We start from the raw sequence: 20,680 nt of genomic DNA on the forward strand, positions 1-20,680 counted from the left end.
GGGGGCGGGGGGTGGGAAGAGATAGACTAGGATTTCAAAATTGTAGAATAGATAAACAAGATTATACTGTATAGCACAGGGAAATATATACAAGATCGTATGCTAGCTCACAGAGAAAAAAATGTGACAATGAATATATATATGTTCATGTATAACTGAAAAATTGTGCTCTACACTGGAATTTGACACAACATTGTAAAATGAAAATAAATCAATAAAAAATGTTTTAAAAAAAGAACACAAGTAACAGATGTTGGGAAGGATGTACAGAAAAAAGAATCCTTGTACACTGTTGGTAGGAATGTAAATTGGTGCAGTCATTGTAGAAAACAGTAAGGAGGTTTCTCAAAAAACTGACAGTGGAACTGCCATATGATCCAGGAATTCCACTCCTGGGTATATAGATGAAAAAAAATTTGAAAAGATATATGAACCTCAATGTTTATATCAGAATTATTTATAATTGCCAAGACATGGAAACAAACTAAGTGTCCATCAACAAATGAATGGATAAGGAATATGTGATACACACACACACACACACACACACACACACACACACACACACGCATACTGGAATACTACTAAGCCATAAAAACAAACAATATTTTTACATTTGTAGCAACATGGATGAACTTGGAGTGAAATAAGTGAAATAAGTCAGATAGAGACTGTATCATACCGCTTATATGTGGAATCTAAAAACACAACAAACTAGTTAATATAACATAAAAGAAGCAGACTCACTGATATAGAGAACAAACTAGTATTTACCAGTGCAGGGTTGAGGATAATATATGGGTGGGGAGGTAGAAGGTACAAACTACTGCATGTAACATAGGCTCAAGGATGTATTATACAACCTCGGGAATATAGCCAATATTTTGTAATCACTGTAAATGAAAAGTAACCTTTAAACATTGTATAAAAATAAAAAATACAAATTGAATGTTGCTTGATTCAAACTGATTTTTGCTCAAATAAACTCTTAAAATTAAAAAAAAAAAGATAATTCAATAGCTGAAATAAATGAATACCAGACTAAGTGACAAAGAAGAATTCACAAGTGATTTGGAAGATAAAATAATGGAACTCACCCAATCAGAACAGCAGATAGAAAGACAAATTTTAAAAAATACAAAAGCAATCTATGAGATCTTGGAATAACATTAAATGTAGCAACATGCACATTATAATGGTTCCAGAAGAAGAAGAAGAGAGAGAAGGGAATCCAAAATGTATTTCAGAAATTAAAACTGAAAATTTTCCAAACCTAAAGAAGAAAGGAAATATCCAGGTACAGGAAGCACAAACAAGATGAACCCAAACAGACCCACACCAAGACATATCATAATTAAAAAGGCAAAAGTTGAAGATAAAGAGACGATTCTAAAAGCAGCAAGAGAAAAACCAAGAGTCAGTTACAAGGGAACCCTCATGAGGTTATCAGATGATTTCTATGCATAAACTTAGCAGGCCAAGGGAGTGACATGATATATTCAAAGTACTGAAAGAGAAAAACCTGCAAGCTAGGATACTCTATCCACCAATAGAAGGAGACATAAAGAAATTTTCAGACAGACAAAAACTTTAAAAATTCATCAATACTTAACCTATCCTAAAAGAAATGTTGAACGGTCTTCTCTAAATGGAAAGAGAAGTAAGAACCTACAGGAAAGCGAAAATATCTCTAGGAAATGCAGATATATAGTAAAGATTAAAGATTTCTTAAATAAGCTAGTACCTAGATTAAAAGACAAAAAAAAAAAAAAAGCAATCATAACTACAATAAAACAGTTAAAGGTTAAGCATGAAGATGTAAAATATGATTTCAAAAGCCCAAAATGTGAAGGATAAAAGTAAAAAATGTAAATATTTTAGGATGTGTTTGAAGTTGAATGACTATTCTGTTTAAAATAAGTAGATATAATTATGGGTCAACATATATGAACCACATGGTAACCACAAATCAGAAATCTACAGTAGACACACAAAAATAAAAAAGAAAGGAACCAAAGCTTGCATTTAAAGAAAATCATAAAACCACAATGGTAGAAACAAAAAGAAGTAAACAGAAAAGAACTACAAAAATAACTGGAAAACAAGTAATAAATGGTAATTAGTACATACCTATCAATAATTACTTTAAATGTCAGTGTACGAAATGCTTCTATCATGAGACCTATAGGGTGAGTGATTAGATTTTTTTTAATGACCCTTCAATATGCTGCCTACAAAAGATGTACTTCAGGGCTAAGAACACACACAGACCAAAAGTCAGGGAATGGAAAAAGGTATTTCATGCAGACAGATATGACAAGAAAGTGGGAATAGCCATATTCATAACAGATGAAATAGACTTTAAAACTAGGCTATAAAAAAGACAAAGAAGGGCATTATATAATGATAAAGGGATAAATACAAGATAAAGATATTACACTCATTAACATATATGCGTGCAATACAGGAGCACGTAAATATACAAAGCAAATACTGAGACATAAATGGAAAAATTGACAATAATACAGTAATAATAAGGTACCTAAACACCCCACTAACATCAAGGGACAGATCATCCAGCAAGAAAATCAATAAGGAAACAGTGGTCTTAAATGACACAATAGACCAGTTGGACTTAATAGACATCTACAGGACATTACATTGAAAACCAGCAGAATACACACTCTTTTCAAGTGCGCATAGAAAATTCTCCGGGATAGATCATATGCTAGGCCACAAAGCAAGTCTCAACAAATTTAAGAGGATAAATATACTGAAGCTTTTTTTTTTCCCCAACCATAATGGTATGAAACTAAAAATCAGTTACAGGAAGAAAAAAAGGGAAAAACACAAACACATGAAAACTAAAAAATGTATTACTAAAAACATAATGTATCAATGAAGAAATCAAATAGAAATTCAGAAAAGACCACAGGACAAATGAAAACAGAATCACAACTTCCAAAAATCTATAGGACTCAGCAAAAGAAGTTCAAAAAGGGAAGTTTACAGTGACATAGGCCTACCACAAGAAACAAAAACAAAAAAAACCCTCAAATAACCAACCTAACCTACCATCTAAAAGAGAAGAACAAAGATTACAGTAAAAACAAAAGGAAGGAAATAAATATCAGAGAGGAAATAAATGAAACAGAGACTAAAACAAACAAAAAACAAACAAAAATGATGGAAAAGATCAATAAAACCAAGAGCTGGTTTTTGAAAAGAGAGAGAAAATTGATAAGCCTTTAGCTGGGCTCATTAAGAAAAAACAAAGAAAGGACCTAAATAAACAAAATAAGAAATAAAAGAGAAGAAATAACAGCTGATACCACAGAGATACAAAAAAATCATAACTGAATACTATGAATAGTTATATGCTGACAAATTGGACAGCCTAGAAGAAATGGACAAATTTTTAGAAACATGTAACCTCCCAAGACTGAATCAAAAAGAAATAGACAATTTGAACAGACTAGTCTGTAGAAATGAAGTTGATTTTGTAATTAAAATTCTCCAAGCAAACAAAAGTCCAGGACCATGTGGTCTCACAGAGGAATTCTACCAAACAAATAAAGAACTAATACCTATCCTTTTCAAATTATTCCCAAAAATTAAAGAGAAGGGAAATCCCAAATTCAATCCACAAGGCTACCATTACCCTGATACAAAAAAAAGTGAAAATTATAGGCCAATATCTCTGATGAATATAAATGCAAAAATCCTTAACAAAATATTAGTAAACCTAATCCAAAAACATACAAAGAGGATCATACACCATGATCAAATTGGATTTATTCCAGGGTCACAAATATTATTCAACATTCACAAATAAATCAATGTGACACATGACATTAACAAAAGTTAGTATAAAAATCACATGATAATCTCAATAGACACTGAGATACTATTTGACAAAATTCAACGTCCATTCATGATAAAAAATTTTCGCCAAAGTTGGTACTGAAGGAATATATCTCAACATAATAAAGGCAGTTTACAACAAACTCACACACCACACTCAAAGATGAAAAGTGGAAAGCCGTCCCACTAAATTTAGGAATAGGGCAAGGATGCCCACTCTGGCCACTTAATATAGTATTGGAAGTCCTAGCCACAGCAGTCAAACAATTTTAAAAAGAAATGAAAGATATCTAAGTTGAAAGAGAAGAGCTAAAACTGTCACTATTTCCAGATGACATGATAACTTACATAGAAAACTCTAAAGTTTCCACCAAGAAACTACTGGAACTAATAAATTAATTAATCAAGGTAGCAGGATACAACATTAGTATATAGAAATCTGCTGTGTTGCTAGGCGCTAACAATGAAATATCAGAAAGAGAAATTATCCTATTTTATATCTCAACAGAAAGAATAAAAGACCTAGGAATAAACTTAACCAAAGAGGCAGAAGACTTATACTCTACAAACAAGAAAACAGTGATAAAGGAAACAATATGATTCAAAGAAATAGAAAGATATGTTATGCTCTTAGAATTGAATAATTGATATTGTTAAAATGGTCATACTACCCAAAGCAATCTACAGATTTAATGTAATCCCTACCCACATACCCATGACATTTTTCAAGAACTGGAAGGAATAATCTTAAAATTAAATGGAACTAAAAAATACCCCAAATAGCCAAAGCAGTCCTCAGGAAAAAGAACAAAACTGAAGGTATAACCCTCCCACACTTCAGAGAATACTACAATGCTAAATTAATCAAAACAGTGTGGTACTGGAACAAAAAACAGATATATAGATCAATGGAACAGAACAGAGAGCCAAGAAATAAATCCACAAATCTATAGTCAATTCACCTACAGTAAAAGAAGCAAGAATATACAATGGAGAAAAGACAGTTTCTTCAACAAGTGGTGGTAGGAAAATTGGACAGCTACATGTAAAAGAGTAAGATTAGAATGTTTTCTCACACACCATATACAAAACAAACTCAAAATGGTTTAAAGACATAAATGTAAGACCTGAAACCATAAAACTAGAAGAGAACACTGGCAGGACACTCTTCAACATAAATCATAGCAATATATTTTTGAATTCATTCCTAAGGGGAAAAGATTAAAGCAAAAAAAAATGGGACCTAATTAAACTTAAAAGCTTTTGCACAGCAAAGGAAACTATCAATAAAATGAAAAGACAGCCTACTGAATGAGAGAAAATATTTGCAATGATGTGACTGACAAGTGGTTAATATTCAAAATATATAAACAGCTCATATAACTCAATATCAAGAAAACAAACAACCTGACTAAAAATGTGCAGAAGACCTGAATGGACATGTTTCCAAAGAAGACATACAGATTGCCAATAGGCACATGAAAAGATGCTCAACATCACTAACCATCAGGGAAATACAAATCAAAACAGCAGTGAGATATCACCTCACACCTGTCAGAATGTTTATCATCAAAAAGACCACAAGTAAAAAATGCTGGAGAGGGCATGGAGAAAAGGGAACTCTCATGCACTGTTGGTAGGAATATAAATTGATGCAGCCACTATAGAAAACAGTATGGAGTTTCCTTAAAAAACTAAAAATAAAACTAGCATGTCACCCAGCAATTCCACTCCTGGGTATATATTCAGAATAAATAAAAACACTAATTCAAAAAGATGCCTGCAATCTGATGTTCATAACAGCAATATTTACAATAGCCACCCAAGATTTGGAAGGAACCCAAATGTACAGTCACAGACTAATGGATAATCAAGATGTGATATATACATAGAATGGAATATAACTCAGCCATATAAAAGAATGAAATTCTGCCATTTTCAGCAATATGGATGGACTTAGAGAATATTATGCTAAGGGAAATAAGTCAGACAGAGAAAGATACACTGTATGATATTACTTATATATGGAATCTAAAAAAGTTATACAAATAAATGTATATGCCAAACAGAAACAGACTCACAGATATAGGGAAAAAAACTAGTGGTTAACAAAGGGGAGAAGAAGGGGGAGGAACAAATTAGGGATATAGGATTAACAGATTCAAACTATTATGTATGAAAAAGATAAGAAACAAGGCTATATTGTATAGCAGAGGAAATTATAGTTATTACCACATAATAACCTATAATAGAGTATAATCTGCAAAAATACTGAATCACTATGCTGTATACCTGAAAATAACATAATATTGTAAATCATTTATACTTCAATTTTTAAAAAAAGACCTAAATATAAGACCTGAAACCATAAAACCTGTAGAATAAAACAGGCAGAACACTCTGACACAAGTCATATCAATCTTTTTTTGCATCTGTCTCATCAGGCAAAGGAAGCAAAAGTGAAAATAAGTAGGACTCAATTACACTAAGTGTTTTGCACAGCAAAAGAAACCATTATCAAAATGAAAGATAACCAACTGAATGGGAGAAAATATTTGCAAGTGATATGACCTATAAGGTGTAATATCAGAAATATATAAATAACTCATACAACTCAGTATCTAAAAAAAAAAAAACCCAATCAAAAAATGGGCAAAAGACCTAAACTGACATTTTTCCAAAGAAGACATACACATGGCCAAGAAGCACATGATAAGATGCTCAACACTGCTAACCATCAGGGAAATACAAATCAAAACCACAATTAGATATCACCTCACACCTGTCAGAATGGCTTTTGTCAAGAAGACCACAAATAACAAATGTTGGCAAAGACGTGGAGAAAAAGGAATCCTCACACACTGTTGTGGGAATGTAAAGTGGTACAGCCACTATGGAATATTGTATGGGGGTTCCTCAAAAACTTGAAAATAGAACTACCATATGATTCAGCAATTCCACTGCTGGGTATATAACCTCCCCCAAAGAAAACACTAATTGGAAAAGACTCGTGCACCTCAATGTTCATGGCAGCAGTATTTACGATAGCCAAGACATGGAAGCCACCCAAGTGTCCCTCCACAGATGATAGATAAAGATGTGACACACACACACACACGTGAATATTATTCAGCCAATTTTAATGAAATTTAAGAATGAACTTTTACCACTTTCAACAACGTGGTTGGCCCTGGAGGGTATTATGCTTAGTGAGTTAAGTCAGACAAAGAAAGACACTTATATGAGGAATCTAAAAAATAAAATAAATGAATACAACAACAAAACAGAAACAGACTTACAGATATAGAGAACAAATCAGTGGTTACCATGGTGGAGAGGGATCAGGGAAGGGGAAAATAGGAGTAGAGGATTAAGAATACAAACCACTATGTATAAAATACATAAGCTACCAGGATATACTGTACAACACAGGGAACATAGCCAATCTTTTATATAACTTTAAATGGTTTAGTCTATAAAAATATTAAATCACTATGTTGTACATTTGAAGCTACTATTGTAAATCAATTTATATTTCGGTTTTAAAAAACCCAACCCCGACCCCCAAAAAGCCACATTTCTTACTCTAGGACATAATTTGTGATGCTCTGTATCTATAAAGTGCTATTCTGAATCAGAACAACCTGAGGAAGGGATCAAGATGGCAGAGTGAGGAGGAGATGAAGATGGCAGAGTAAGAGGACATGGAACTCACCTCCCCCCAAAAACATGTCAAAAATACATCTGTATGAGGAAAAAATCTCACATAAAATGAATTGGAAACTGGCAGATCTTCTGTACAACCAAAGCTGCAAAATAGAAATTCGTGTAACCAAGTAGGATGGAAAAAAAGACATCACGTCTGGCACCCATGGGAGGGATTTATAAGGAAGAGAAAGTCCACACAGGTGGACTCTTCGACCTGGGGAGCCCCTTTGCCTGCTGGGAAATCTGCTAAGACAAATAGAAGAGTTGGAAAGGCTGGACTCTTCTCTTGAGAAATGCACACACACTAACTTGCTAACAATTAGGGTGGAGAGAGACTTCCACTTTCAGATGTCAAAGTCTTTGAAATTTGTGCAGGGAGTGGTTGATGGAAGAGTGAGAAAGAAATGTTAAAAATCAGTCTAGTCAAATGTAGCAGGGTAAGTGGTCCTGAATGGACTTTATGGGCTGTGGACAACAGGATCCCAGCCTGTGGACCATAAAGCACATATGACTTCTGTGACGTGAGTTTCTCTAGAGTGAGCTTTAAGGCAAGCAGTAAATTCTACAGAAGCTCAGGTTTAATAAAGTAAAGAGGTATAGGGAGCTCTGTGAAGAGGTTGAGGATTGAGTTTGGCTCTCTCTCTCTCTCTTCCTTTCTCATTAAATGAAGACTGCAGAAGTAGTAGGGGAAGTTCTATGGAGGGATGACATAGAAGAATTTGAATCAGAGTAAAGGAAGTATTGACTAGGAATGATTCAGAGTCCAGGAGATAACTGGTACTGGATCAGTCACCTTTATTTTCATATCTCCCATGCAAGTCTTCTCAATTAGCTTGGCTTAGTTGCTCTTCCTGTGTTTACTCATAAGAAACTGAACTTACCTTTGTCAGTATGTTTATCACAGTCAGTGCTGAAATCAGATTTTTGGACCTGAAGCATCTACAAGAGAACCCACTTTAAGAAAAAGAATAGAAAACTACAATAAGGATAAAAATGAACATTTATTTAACATGAGGAAGAAATCACAATGAATTATAAATTTTAAAAGTTTGAAAATATGATAACCATCACAAAATTTTTAAAGCCCAGTACTTATATTAACTTCCTGATACACTTCTATAATATGTTTCCCTACAGTTTTATAATTGCTTCCTCTTTAATTGCCTCTCTTATGAGAATTATTTTGTTACATTTTCTCTGGCGAGAACAGGAAGATAATTGACTATCCCTAGGATATTCAATCAAAGTTTATTCTTTATTATTTATAGTTTAGAAAAATCAGCTTTACAACTTGTTATTGGTAATACAATAAATACTACATAAATTATTGTTGAATTTCAGGAAACCTTTATCAAGTCTTTAATGTATAAACTGATATTTCAGGGCACTTTAAATTTGCTTGTGTAGTGCCTAATTTTGAACAGTGTTATATTGATGACTCTCATAAACTGCATTACTAAGCACCTCCCAGGGGTTTATGGAGGTCTGTACAGTGAGGATCCCTGAATCATTAACTTTATTAGCCTCAGATTAATCTATTTAGATTAATTGATCTATTTAGATTAATTAATCTATTTAAATTAATTAATTATTTAGATCCTATTATAGTAAGCTGATTACTTACCTATTTTTCCATAGGATCAGTGCTTTTTAGCTACTTTTTTGGCACTTAGGCTGAGACTGTGATGATGTCTATAGACACTCAGCCAAAGAAAAGGGCACATAATACATGAAATGTTGAATACAATATTATAGGTCCCTGCCACACATTTCTGTACTAAATTGATAATTTATTTAATGCTCTGTATATTTACTTTATTTCCCTAACATGTAGCACAATGTCCTGTACTTTGTATGCTCCAAACATATAAATAATTGTTTAATGAATTAAGAAAAGAAATGAACGAGTGTTGCCAGAGAGACTGTAGGCCAGGTATAGAAATTCCCCCACTTTCAAAACCTGTTGGTAAATATATTTAAGCAGACATTGGGAATTTTCCCTTGCAATCCTAAAATACCAGGCACTCTCATGCCTTTGCCCAGAAGACAGAGTTCCTTTCCCTAAGCTTTTAAATGTCATGAATTCTCACTTTCCCTTCTTAAGGCATTTCCTCTTGTCTTTGGTATTCTCCTGTAGGTAACTGAAGAGAACAACACTGTTCTCCTCATTCCTTTAGAAGATGTCAGTTTTTTATGATTTTTTTCTCTTATAAAATTATATTCAAATAAGAATACATCTTAAGTGACATTCATCTATAACCCAAGTACTTCACCACCCCTCCCCCATTTCCATTTTCCACTGTATAGAGAATGATACTAGGTGTTATAGGGAATTCTTAAATGAGTTAAAATCATAAACCCTGCCCTCAATGACCTTACAGTCCCATAGAGTTATGGGTGAAGGAGAATACATCAAGGAGACAAGTAAATAACTTGAGATAAAGAAACTCTAAAGAAAATCGATTTGTATCAATCTGATACAAATTGATGTAAGGACTGTGATTATTTCTGACTTCTCCGGTTTTGACAGGGGAAAGTACCAATAGTTACACAAGGACAGCAGGTATAAACAACGTGGTCTTGGACCAATTGAGATATACAGTCACCCTACTCTAAAGTTCCTTTACTTTTGCTTTAACTTTTTATGGGAGAGATTTTTATTCCACCTATATGTATTGAGGTAATTGTATATTGAAACCCAAGCACCTATTCTCAAATCCAACAACTATCAACATATGGCCAATATTGTACTACCTATACCCCATCTAACTTCCCACCCTCCCCCCATTTATTGAAAACAAATCCAAAGCTTTTTCTTGATTTATTAGTAATTTTTTCCCCATTAAACTTCTTTTTCCTACTTTCCTTACCCTATCCCCCCGGCCATCCAAACCCTTCTTTTTATTTTCACTTTCAGCACTACAGCTCTGATTGTCCAACTCTGACAGGACACACATCCTTAAAGGTCAACTCAGAGAGACGAGCCAGATCAGCAGTGCCTAACATTGTTTTTCTCTGAACAGATGGTTTCATAATGGCCACTCCATAATGGTGGCTGGTGAGGCTGCAGTATCCATGGGAGTCGTTGTACTGCTCTGGCTTGAGGTGTCTCTGTTCCCTTGTGGCCTCTCCCAGGCTGGGCGTTCCCAAAGCCTCAGCTCCCCAGATGTGGTGATCCCCTCAAAGGTTACCAACAGAAGCAGAGGTGCAAAGGCTCCAGGCTGGCTCTCCTACAGCCTGCAGTTTGGGGGCTGGCAACATGTTGTCCACATGAGGGCTAAGAAGATCTTGGTTTCCAGACATCTCCCAGTGTTCACCTACACGGACCAGCATGCCCTCCGCCAGGATCAGCCTTTTGTTCCTGATGACTGCTACTATCATGGCTATGTGGAGGGGGCCCTGGAGTCCCTGGTTTCCCTCAGTACTTGTTCTGGGGGCTTTCAAGGAATGCTACAGATAAATGACATTACTTATGAAATTGAGCCCATCAGGCACTCTACCACATTTGAACACCTGATTTATAAGATAAACACTAATGAGACACAAGTCTCACTTATGAGATGTGGCTTAACAAATAAACCACATCAACAGATGGAATTTGAAGAGGCCGAAAAATTAACTCTGAGACAAAATTCTGCTCATAACTGGTGGACCCACTCATGGTTTCTGGAGCTGACTGTGGTGGTAGATCACAATTTCTTCATTTACTGCCAAAGTAATTTCTCAAATGTGCAGGAGAATGTATTTGTTGTTGTTAACATAGTGGATTCCATTTATCAGCAGTTGGGTACTTATGTGATTTTGACTGGAATTGAGATTTGGAATCATGGAAATGTTTTCCCAATGATAAGCATAGAACAGGTTCTGGAGGATTTCTCTCAGTGGAAACAAATCAGTCTTTCCCAGCTACAGTATGATGCTGCACATATTTTCATTAAAAATTCACTCATAAGTGTACTTGGGATAGCCTATGTTGCAGGAATATGTCATCCTCCTATTGACTGTGGAGTTAATAATTTCAAAGGAGATCCCTGGTCTGTTTTTGCCCTCACTGTAGCTCATGAGTTAGGTCACACTTTGGGTATGCAGCATGATGAAGAATTCTGTTTGTGTGGGCAAAGTGCTTGCATCATGAATGCTGTCAGAGTGCCATCAGAGAGATTCACCAATTGTAGTTATGCAGACTTTACAAAGACCACTTTAAACCAGGGATCATGTCTGTACAGTCCTCCAATTCCAGGGGCAGTCTTTATGCCGAAACGCTGTGGGAACGGTGTGGTTGAAGCAGAAGAAAAGTGTGACTGTGGCTCTATAAAGCAGTGTGAACAAGATCCCTGTTGTCTGTTGAACTGCACTCTGAGGCCTGGGGCTGCTTGTGCTTTTGGACTTTGTTGCAAAGACTGCAAGTTCATGCCAGCAGGGGAACTCTGTAGACGTCAGGTCAGTGAATGTGACCTTCCAGAGTGGTGCAATGGAACATCTCATCAGTGCCCAGAAGATGTATATGTGCAGGACGGGATTCCCTGTAGTGATGACAGTGCCTACTGCTATCAAAAGAGATGTAATAACCGTGATGAACAGTGCAGGGAGATTTTCGGTGAAGGTGCAAAGAGTGCATCTCAGATTTGCTATAAAGAAATTAATTCCCAGGGAAACCGTTTTGGCCACTGTGGTATAAATGGCACAACATACCTCAAATGTCGTACTTCAGATATCTTTTGTGGGAGAGTTCAGTGTGAGAATGTGGGAGGCATTCCCCATCTGAGAGACCACTCAACATTACAGTACACTCACATCAATGGTGTCACCTGCTGGAGTATTGACTATCACCTAGGGATGAATATACCTGATGTTGGTGAAGTGAAAGATGGCACCATGTGTGGTCCAGGAAAGATCTGCCTACACAAGAAGTGTGTCAGTCTGTCTCTCCTGTCACGAGTCTGCTTGCCTGAGACCTGCAACATGAAGGGGATCTGCAATAATCAACATCACTGCCACTGTGGCTATGGGTGGTCCCCGCCCTACTGCCTACACAGAGGCAACGGAGGTAGCGTTGACAGTGGCCCAGCACCTGCCAGAAGAGTTTTCTTGCCATTATTTGTGACTCTTGCTTTGTCTGTTTTGCTTTTACCTTTGACTGCTATATTTATGTACCTTCGAAAACGTTTTGGACCCGAGGAGACTAAGACTCAATCTTCAGATTAAGAACATGCCTGTTATTTAATATCATATACATTACTAAGTTTTAATCTATTGGCATTAGAAATATTACTCCATGCCTGACACTGAGCACATTTCTGGCAGTTTACAGAGAAATACAGAGACCTTCCCTTCTGTTGGTATCAGGAACATTGCTGTCAAGCAAAGGTAATTCCTGACATCTTCCTATCTACTGTTCACTGTAAGCAGCAAATAAAGCTCCATTTCCCTTCGGAGTTAGTCCTCTTTGTGTTTCTTGAGCACACATATGACTCATGGGAAAAGCAGAGGACAGACATCTGAGCACCAAAGGGTGAGTCTGACCTCTCTTCATTTATTCCCAAGGTAACTTCTCAAAAGTTCAGAGGATATATCTGTTGTTGTCAACATAGTGGATTTCATTTATCAGCATTTGGGTATTTATGTGATTTTGACTGAGACTGGGATTTGGAATCATGGAAATGTTTTCCCAATGAAATGCATAGAACAAGCAAAGACTGCAATGCAGTTCATGCCATCAGGGGAACTCTGTAGACATTAGGTCAATAAATGTGACCTTCCAGAGTGGTGCAATGGGACATTTCATCAGTGTCCAGAAGGTGATTATGTGTAGGACAGGATTACCTATAGTGACAGTGCTTACTGCTATCAACAGACATAGTAAAGTTGGCAAAATTACTTACATATTGTAACACTGTGCTCTAAAATCTGAAAAGGATAGTAATAATGCTTGTCCCACCCAACATGTTGGGTTTATTTGGTAACCATAAGAGAGAACATAATGACCTCTTGTTGAAGTATAAACAAATTGTTATTTAACAAAGACTCCTGACCCTGTTCCCTTTGCTTCCTAGGCAGGCTTATCTGCTCTCTTTGCCTTAATTTGGCAGTTTGGGTATCCTCTTGGGAGTATTTTCTTTAACACCAGAATATAATCTTCACAAGGGCAGGGTTGTTTTAACTATTTTGCTCACTGTTGTGTCCCAATACCTGCCTGATATACAATAAATATTTGAATGGATTATTAATTGCATGAAATTAATTAGGAAATGTAAAAAGAATACTTCAGTCCTCCTTTTAAAAACAACTTCAGCTCTTGTTCAAAATTGAACTTTGAATATTTAAAATGTGTATTTAGGGGGGTGAGGTATAGCTCAGTGGTAGAGTGAATGCTTAGCATACATGAGGTCTTGGGTTCAGTCCTCAGTACCTCCATTGTTTTAAAAAATTGAAAAAAAAATCAATAGAATATGTATTTGTAATGCTACTTTTATACATGTCCATTGCCAGCTTTTTGTCCCCAATTTACCATCTCCTCAGTCTATTCTCAGTATTTCAGAAAGTCTTGTCTCTTGAAAACATGTCTAATCATATGCCCTCGGTGTATGGTCCAGATAACTTCTAAATGCCACTCTTTGTCAACTGAATCAAACAATCTTTTTGCTGTAGTTTTCCACTATGCTTTGCATACTTTGCATCCTCTAGCTATTTTCTGTTTTAAATATACTTGGCTGCATCATGCCTCTGCATATCAATTCCCATTCCCAAAATTCTGTTTACCACCTCCCTAACCCTCTTGCCTTGGAAAACTCCTTTTTTTCTCTCAAAAGAGATTAAACATCACATCTTTGGGAAAGCGTTTCCTTGTAAAATGCTAGGTGTTCTACTTGTGTGCTCCTGTCGTTCTGTGGTCATCCCTTTGATGCACTCTAAGAATAGATGGTAACAATGCATCACCTAGAGACAGAAAGAAAAGGGTGTCTAGTGGAACCTTAGAAATAAGGAAGCATGGACCAAGAAGACAGTGTGATTAATTTTAGAACGTAAATCAGAGAATGATTCATGTGTTTTTTAATTGAAGTATAGTTGATTGACAATGTTTTAGGTGTACAGCAAAGTGATTCATATATATATATATACACACACACACACATATATATACATGTATATATATATTGTGTGTATATATATATATTCCTTTGTACATATATACACATATATATTGTGTGTATATATATATTCCTATATGTATGTGTGTGTATATATGTGTGTGTGTATATATACATTCCTTTTCAGATTCTTTTCCATTATAGGTTATTACCAGATATTGAATATAGTTCCATTATAGGTTATTATAATATATTGAATATAGTTCCCTGTGCCCTTGTTGCTTATCTGTCTTATATATATTAATCCCAAACTCCTAATTCAACCCTCCTCCACCTCTTTCCCTTTGGTAGTCTTAAGTTTGTTTTCTATGTTTTTGAGACTGTTGCTGTTTTGTTAATAAGTTCATTTGTGTCATTTTTTTTGGATTCCACATATAAGTGATATCATATGATATCTGTCCTTCTCTGTCTGATTTACTTCACTCAGCATGATCTCTAGGTCCATCCATGTTGCTGCCAATGACATTATTTCATTCCTTTTTATGGCAGAGTAATATTCCAGTGTGTATATATTGCACATCTTCTTTATCCATTCATCTGTTGATGGGCATTTAGGTTGCTTCTATGTCTTGGCTATTGTAAATAGTGCTGCTATGAACATTGGGGTGTATGTATCTTTTCAAATTAGAGTTTTCTCCAGATATATGCCCAGGAATGGGATTGCTGCATCATATGGTAACTCTATTTTCAGTTTTTTAAGGAACTTCAATTCTGTTTTCCATAGTGGCTGTACCAATTTACATTCACACCGACAGTGTACGAGGGTTCCCAATTCTCTACACCCTCTCCTACATTTATTATTTGTAGACTTTTTGATAATGGCCATTCTGACCTGTGTGAGGTGACACCTCATTGTAGTTTTAATTTGTATTTCTCTAATAATTAGTGATATGGAGCACCTTTTCATATGCCTATTGCCCATCTATATGTCTTCTTTGTAGTATAGCCTGTTTAGATCCTCTGCACATTTTTTGAATGGGTTGTTTGCTTTTTTTATATTGAGCTGTATGAGCTGTTTGTATATTTTGGAAATTAACTTGTTGGTTGCATTGTTTGCAAATATTTTCTTTCATTCTATTGGTTGTCTTTTTGTTTAATTTATGGTTTCCTTTGCTGTGCAAAGGCTTTTAAGTTGGATTAGGTCCCATTTGCTAATTTTTGTTGTTATTTCTGTTACCGTAGGATACAGATCCAAAAAAATACTGCTGTGATTTATGTCAAAGTATGTTCTGTCTATGTTTTCCTCTAAGAGTTTTAGAGTATATGTATTACATTTAGGTTTTTAATCTATTTTGAGTTTATTTTTGTATATGGTGTTAGAGAATATTCTAATTTCATTCTTTCACATATAGCTGTCCAGTTTTCCCAGCACCACTTAGTGAAGAGACTGTCTTTTTCCTTTGTATACTCTTGCCTCCTTTGTCATAGATTAATTGACCATAAGTGTGTGGGTTTATTTCTGGGCTTTCTATCCTGTTCCAATGATGATATGTCTGTTTATGTGTCAGTACCATTTTGATTACTGTACCTTTTTAGTATAGTCTGAAGTCAGGGAGCCTGATTCCTCCAGCTCTGTTTTTCTTTCTCAAGATTGTTTTGGCTATTTGGGGTCTTTGTGTTTCCATAAAATGTTTTGAATTTTTCGTGTCAGTTCTGTGAAAAATTCCATTGGTAATTTGGTAAGGATTGCACTGAATCTGTATATTGCCTTTGGTAGTATAGCCATTGTAACAATATTGATTCTTCCAATCAAAGAACATGGTGTATCTTTCCACATGTGTCATCTTCAATTTTTTTCATCAGTAGACACTATATTCTTTTCAGAGTATAGGTCTTTTGCCTCCATAGATAGGTTTATTCCTACTTATTTTATTCTTTTTGATACAATGGTAAATGGGATCGTTTCCTTGATTTCTTTTCCTGATGTTTCATTTCTAGTCTATAGAAAAGCAACAGATTTCAGTATATTAACTTTGTTTCCTGCACCTTTACCAAATTTATTGATGAGCTCTAGTAATTTTCTGGTAGCTTCTTTAGGATTTTTTGTGTATATTATCATGTCATCTGCAAACAGTGACAGTTTTACTTCTTCTTTTCCAATTTGGATTCCTTTTATTTCTTTTCTTCTCTGATTGATGTGGCTAGGACTTCCAAAGTTATGTTGAATAAAAGTGGCGAGAGTGGGCTTCCTTGTCTTGTTCCTGATCTTAGTGGAAATGCTTTCAGCTTTTCACCATTGAGTATGATGTTTGCTGTGAGTTTGTCATGTATGGCCTTTATTATGTTGAGGTGTGTTCCATCTATGCCCACTTTCTGGAGAGTTTTCATCATAAATAGATGTTGAATTTTATCAAAAGCTTTTCCTGCATCTATTGAGATGATCATATGTTTTTATTCTTCAATTTGTTAATGTGGTATATCACACTGATTGATTTGCAGATTTTGAAAAATCCTTGTATCCCTGGGCTGAATGCCACTTGATCATGGTGTATGATCCTATTAATGTATTGTTGGAGTTGATTTGCTAATATTTTGTTGAGGAATTTTGCCTCTATGTTTATCAGTGATATTGGCCTGTAATTTTCTTTCTTTTTTTTTTTTTTTTTTGCGATATCTTTGTCTGGTTTGGTATCAGGATGATGGTGGCCTCATAGAATTAGTTCAGAAGGGTTCCTTCCTCTGCAATTTTTTGGAATAGTTACAGAAGAATAGATGTTAACTCTTCTTTAAATGTTGATAGAATTTACCTGTTAAGCTATCTAATCCTGGACTTTTGTTTGTTGAGAATTTTTTAGTTACTGCTTCAATCTCGGTAATGGTAATTGGTCTGTTCATATTTTCTCTTTCTTCCTGATTCATTTCTTGGGAGATTGTGCCTTTCTAAGAATTTGTCCACTTCTTTAGGTTGTCCATTTTATTGGTGTACAGATGCTCTTAGTAGCCTCTTACAATTTTTTTTTGTTTTGTATTTCTGTGTTGTCATTTGTAACTTCTCCTTTTCATTTCTGATTTTATTGATTTGGGCCCTCTCCCTTTTTCTTTTATCTTGATGAATCTGGCTAAAGGTTTAATTTTGTTTATCTTTTCAAAGAACCAGCTTTTAGTGTCATTGATCTTCTCTCTTTTTTAGTCTGTTGCATTTATTTCTGCTCTCATCTGTATGATTTCTTTTCTTATACTAACTTTGGGTTTTGTTTCTTCTTTCTACAGTTATTTTAGGTGTAAGTTTAGGTTGTTTGAGATTTTTCTTGTTTCCAGCGTTAAGCTTGTATTCCTATACTTTCCTCTTAGAACTGCTTTTGCTGTGTCCCATAGGCTTTGGATTGCATGTTTCATTTTGGTTTTTTGTTTGTTTGGTTTTGGGGGGGAGTAATTAGGTTTATTTATTTATTTATTTATTGTTATTTTTTATTTAACTGATGTACTGGGGATCAAACCCATAACCTTGTGCCATTTGATTTATCTCTAGGTATTTTAAAATTTCTGCTTTGATTTCTTCCATGATCCATTGGTTGTTTAGTAGCATATTATTTAGCTTCCACATGTTTGCATTTTTTTTTTACAGTTCTTTTCTCATAGTTAATGTCTAATCTCATAGCATTGTGGTCTGAAAATATGCTTGATATGATTTCAATTTCATTAAATTTACCAACACTTATTCTGTCACCCAGAATGTGGTCTATCCTGGAGAATGTTCCAGGTGCACTTGTAAAGAATGTGTATTCTGCTTTCAGATGGAATGCTCTATAAATATCAAATAAGCCCAATGGTCTAATGCATCATTTAAGGCCTGTGTTTCCTTACTGATTTTCTGTCTGGATGATCTGTCCACTAATGCAAGTGGGGTGTTAAAATCCCCCACTATAATTGTGTTACTGTCAGTTTCTCCCTTTATGTATGTTAACATTTTCCTTATATATTGAGGTGCTCCTATGTTGAGTGCATATATATTTACAATTGTTACATCTTCTTTGATTGATCCCTTGATCATTATGTAATTCATCTTTGTCTCTTGTAACAGTCTTTATTTTAAACTCCATTTTGTCTAATATAAGTGTTGATACTCCAGCTTTCTTTTGATTTCCATTTGCTTAGAATACCTTTTTCCCATCCCATCACTTTCTGTATCTGTATCTGTAGACCTGAGGTGAATGAGCCTCTTGTAGAAAGAAAATATACGGATCTTGATTTTATATCCATTCATCCAGTCTGTATCTTTTGGTTGGAGCATTTAGTCAGTTTACATTTAAGGTAATTGTTATGTATGTTCTTTTTGCCATTTTGTTAATTATTTTGAATTTGTTTTTGTAGATCCTTCCCCCCCCCCCTTTTTTGTTGTCTTTTCTTGTGATTTGGTGCTGTCTTTAGTGTTATATTTTGATTCTTTTTTCTTTTAGTGTGTATATCTATTATAGATTTTTGGTTTACAATTACCATGAGGTTTTGGTATAGCAGTGTGTGTGTGTGTGTGTGTCTGTGTGTGTGTGTGTGTGTGTGTGTGTGTGTGTGTGTTTGCTTTAAGTTGCTGATCTCTTACTTTCAAATGCATTTTAAATACCCTGCATTTGTACTCTCATCCCCTCATGATTACTGTTATTGATATCATATTTCACATTTCATTGTTTTGTGTCTCCCCAAACTGCTTATTGTGGATACAGATTTTATTACTTTTGTTTTTTAACTTTCCTCCTAGTTTGTGTGTGAATGATTCCCTACCTTTATTATATGTTTGCCTTAATTTTTTTTAACATTTTTTATTGATTTATAATCATTTTACAATGTTGTGTCAAATTCGAGGGTTCAGCACAATTGTTCAGTCATTCATGGACATATACACACTCATTGTCACATTTTTTTTCTCTGTGAGTTATCATAACATTTTGTGTATATTTCCCTGTGCTATACAGTGTAATCTTGTTTATCTATTCTACAATTTTGAAATCCCAGTCTATCCCTTCCCACCCTCCACCCCCCTGGTAACCACAAGTCTGTATTCTCTGTCTGTGAGTCTATTTCTGTCCTGTATGTTTGCCTTTAACCGTGAGCTTTTGCATTTCATAGTTTTCTTGTTTCAGGTTGTGGCCTTTTCTTTTCCACCTAGAGATGTTCCCTTAGCATTTGTTGTAAAGCTGATTTGGTGGTGCTGAATTCTTTTAGCTTTTGTTTATATGTGAAGCTTTTTTTTAAAAAATATACTTTATTCTTTTAGAGCAGTTTCAGGCTTACAACAGAATTAAGCAGAAAATACAGAGTTCGCACATAGCCCTCCCCACTCACACATATATACTCCCCTACCCTCAACATCCCGCATCCATGTGGCATATGTGTTACAATCGATGAACCAACATGGGCACATTATCAACCAAAAGTCCATAGTTTACATTAGGGTTCACTTTTTTTTTTAGGGTTCACTCTTGATGATATACATTCTGTGGGTTTTCACAAATGCATAATGACATGTAGCCAGCACTATAGTATCATACAGAATAATTTCATTGCCCTAAAAATCCCCTGTGCTCCATCTATTAATTCCTCCCTCCCTCCCTCCCTCTCCCTAAACCCCTGGAAACCATGATCTTATTGTTTCTGTAGCTGTGCCTTTTCCAGAATGTCATTTGGTTGGAATCGTACAGTTTATAATAGCCTTTTCAGACTGGCTTCTTTCATTTAGTAATATGTCTTTAAAGTTTCTTCCATGTCTTTCATGACTTGATAGATCTTTTTGTTTTACTGCACATATATTTTTAAATTTACACATATGTACTGTTCATTGTTTCTAAGAATGTTTAGAGCTTTAGCTTTTTAAACTCACATAATTATCAAAGGAATAGAGCCAAGCACAAAATAAGAATTAACTCGAAAAGATGAGATACATATACCCTGCTATTAACAGCAACATTATTTATAATTGCCAAGATATGAAAGCATCCTAAGTGCACATCAATAGTTGAATAGATAAT

At 35.1% G+C, this 20,680-nt stretch overlaps 1 protein-coding gene, 1 long non-coding RNA gene and 1 pseudogene across 2 annotated transcripts in view; 2 read left to right on the top strand and 1 right to left on the bottom strand.

Annotated features, from left to right (window-relative positions):
• The window catches only part of LOC105086258 (disintegrin and metalloproteinase domain-containing protein 21-like), a 38,738-nt pseudogene extending 28,209 nt beyond the window's left edge, over positions 1 to 10,529 (bottom strand).
• Positions 1 to 20,680, top strand: part of LOC135321323 (uncharacterized) — a 79,037-nt gene that overhangs the window by 42,296 nt on the left and 16,061 nt on the right. The gene's annotated exons all lie outside the window — the stretch shown is intronic.
• LOC105086257 (disintegrin and metalloproteinase domain-containing protein 21) lies at positions 10,606 to 12,975 on the top strand. The gene has a single exon (XM_010976714.3). It carries the CDS (start codon positions 10,621 to 10,623, stop codon positions 12,775 to 12,777), a length of 2,157 nt encoding a protein of 718 aa, XP_010975016.2. The 5' UTR covers positions 10,606 to 10,620; the 3' UTR covers positions 12,778 to 12,975.

Source organism: Camelus dromedarius, chromosome 5 (genome assembly GCF_036321535.1).
Source record: "Camelus dromedarius isolate mCamDro1 chromosome 5, mCamDro1.pat, whole genome shotgun sequence".
NCBI lineage: Eukaryota > Metazoa > Chordata > Mammalia > Artiodactyla > Camelidae > Camelus > Camelus dromedarius.

What these genes read in the sequence shown, in the direction of transcription:
- LOC105086257 (XM_010976714.3), top strand. Translation starts at nt 10,621, where the DNA reads ATGGTGGCTGGTGAGGCTGCAGTATCCATGGGAGTCGTTGTACTGCTC.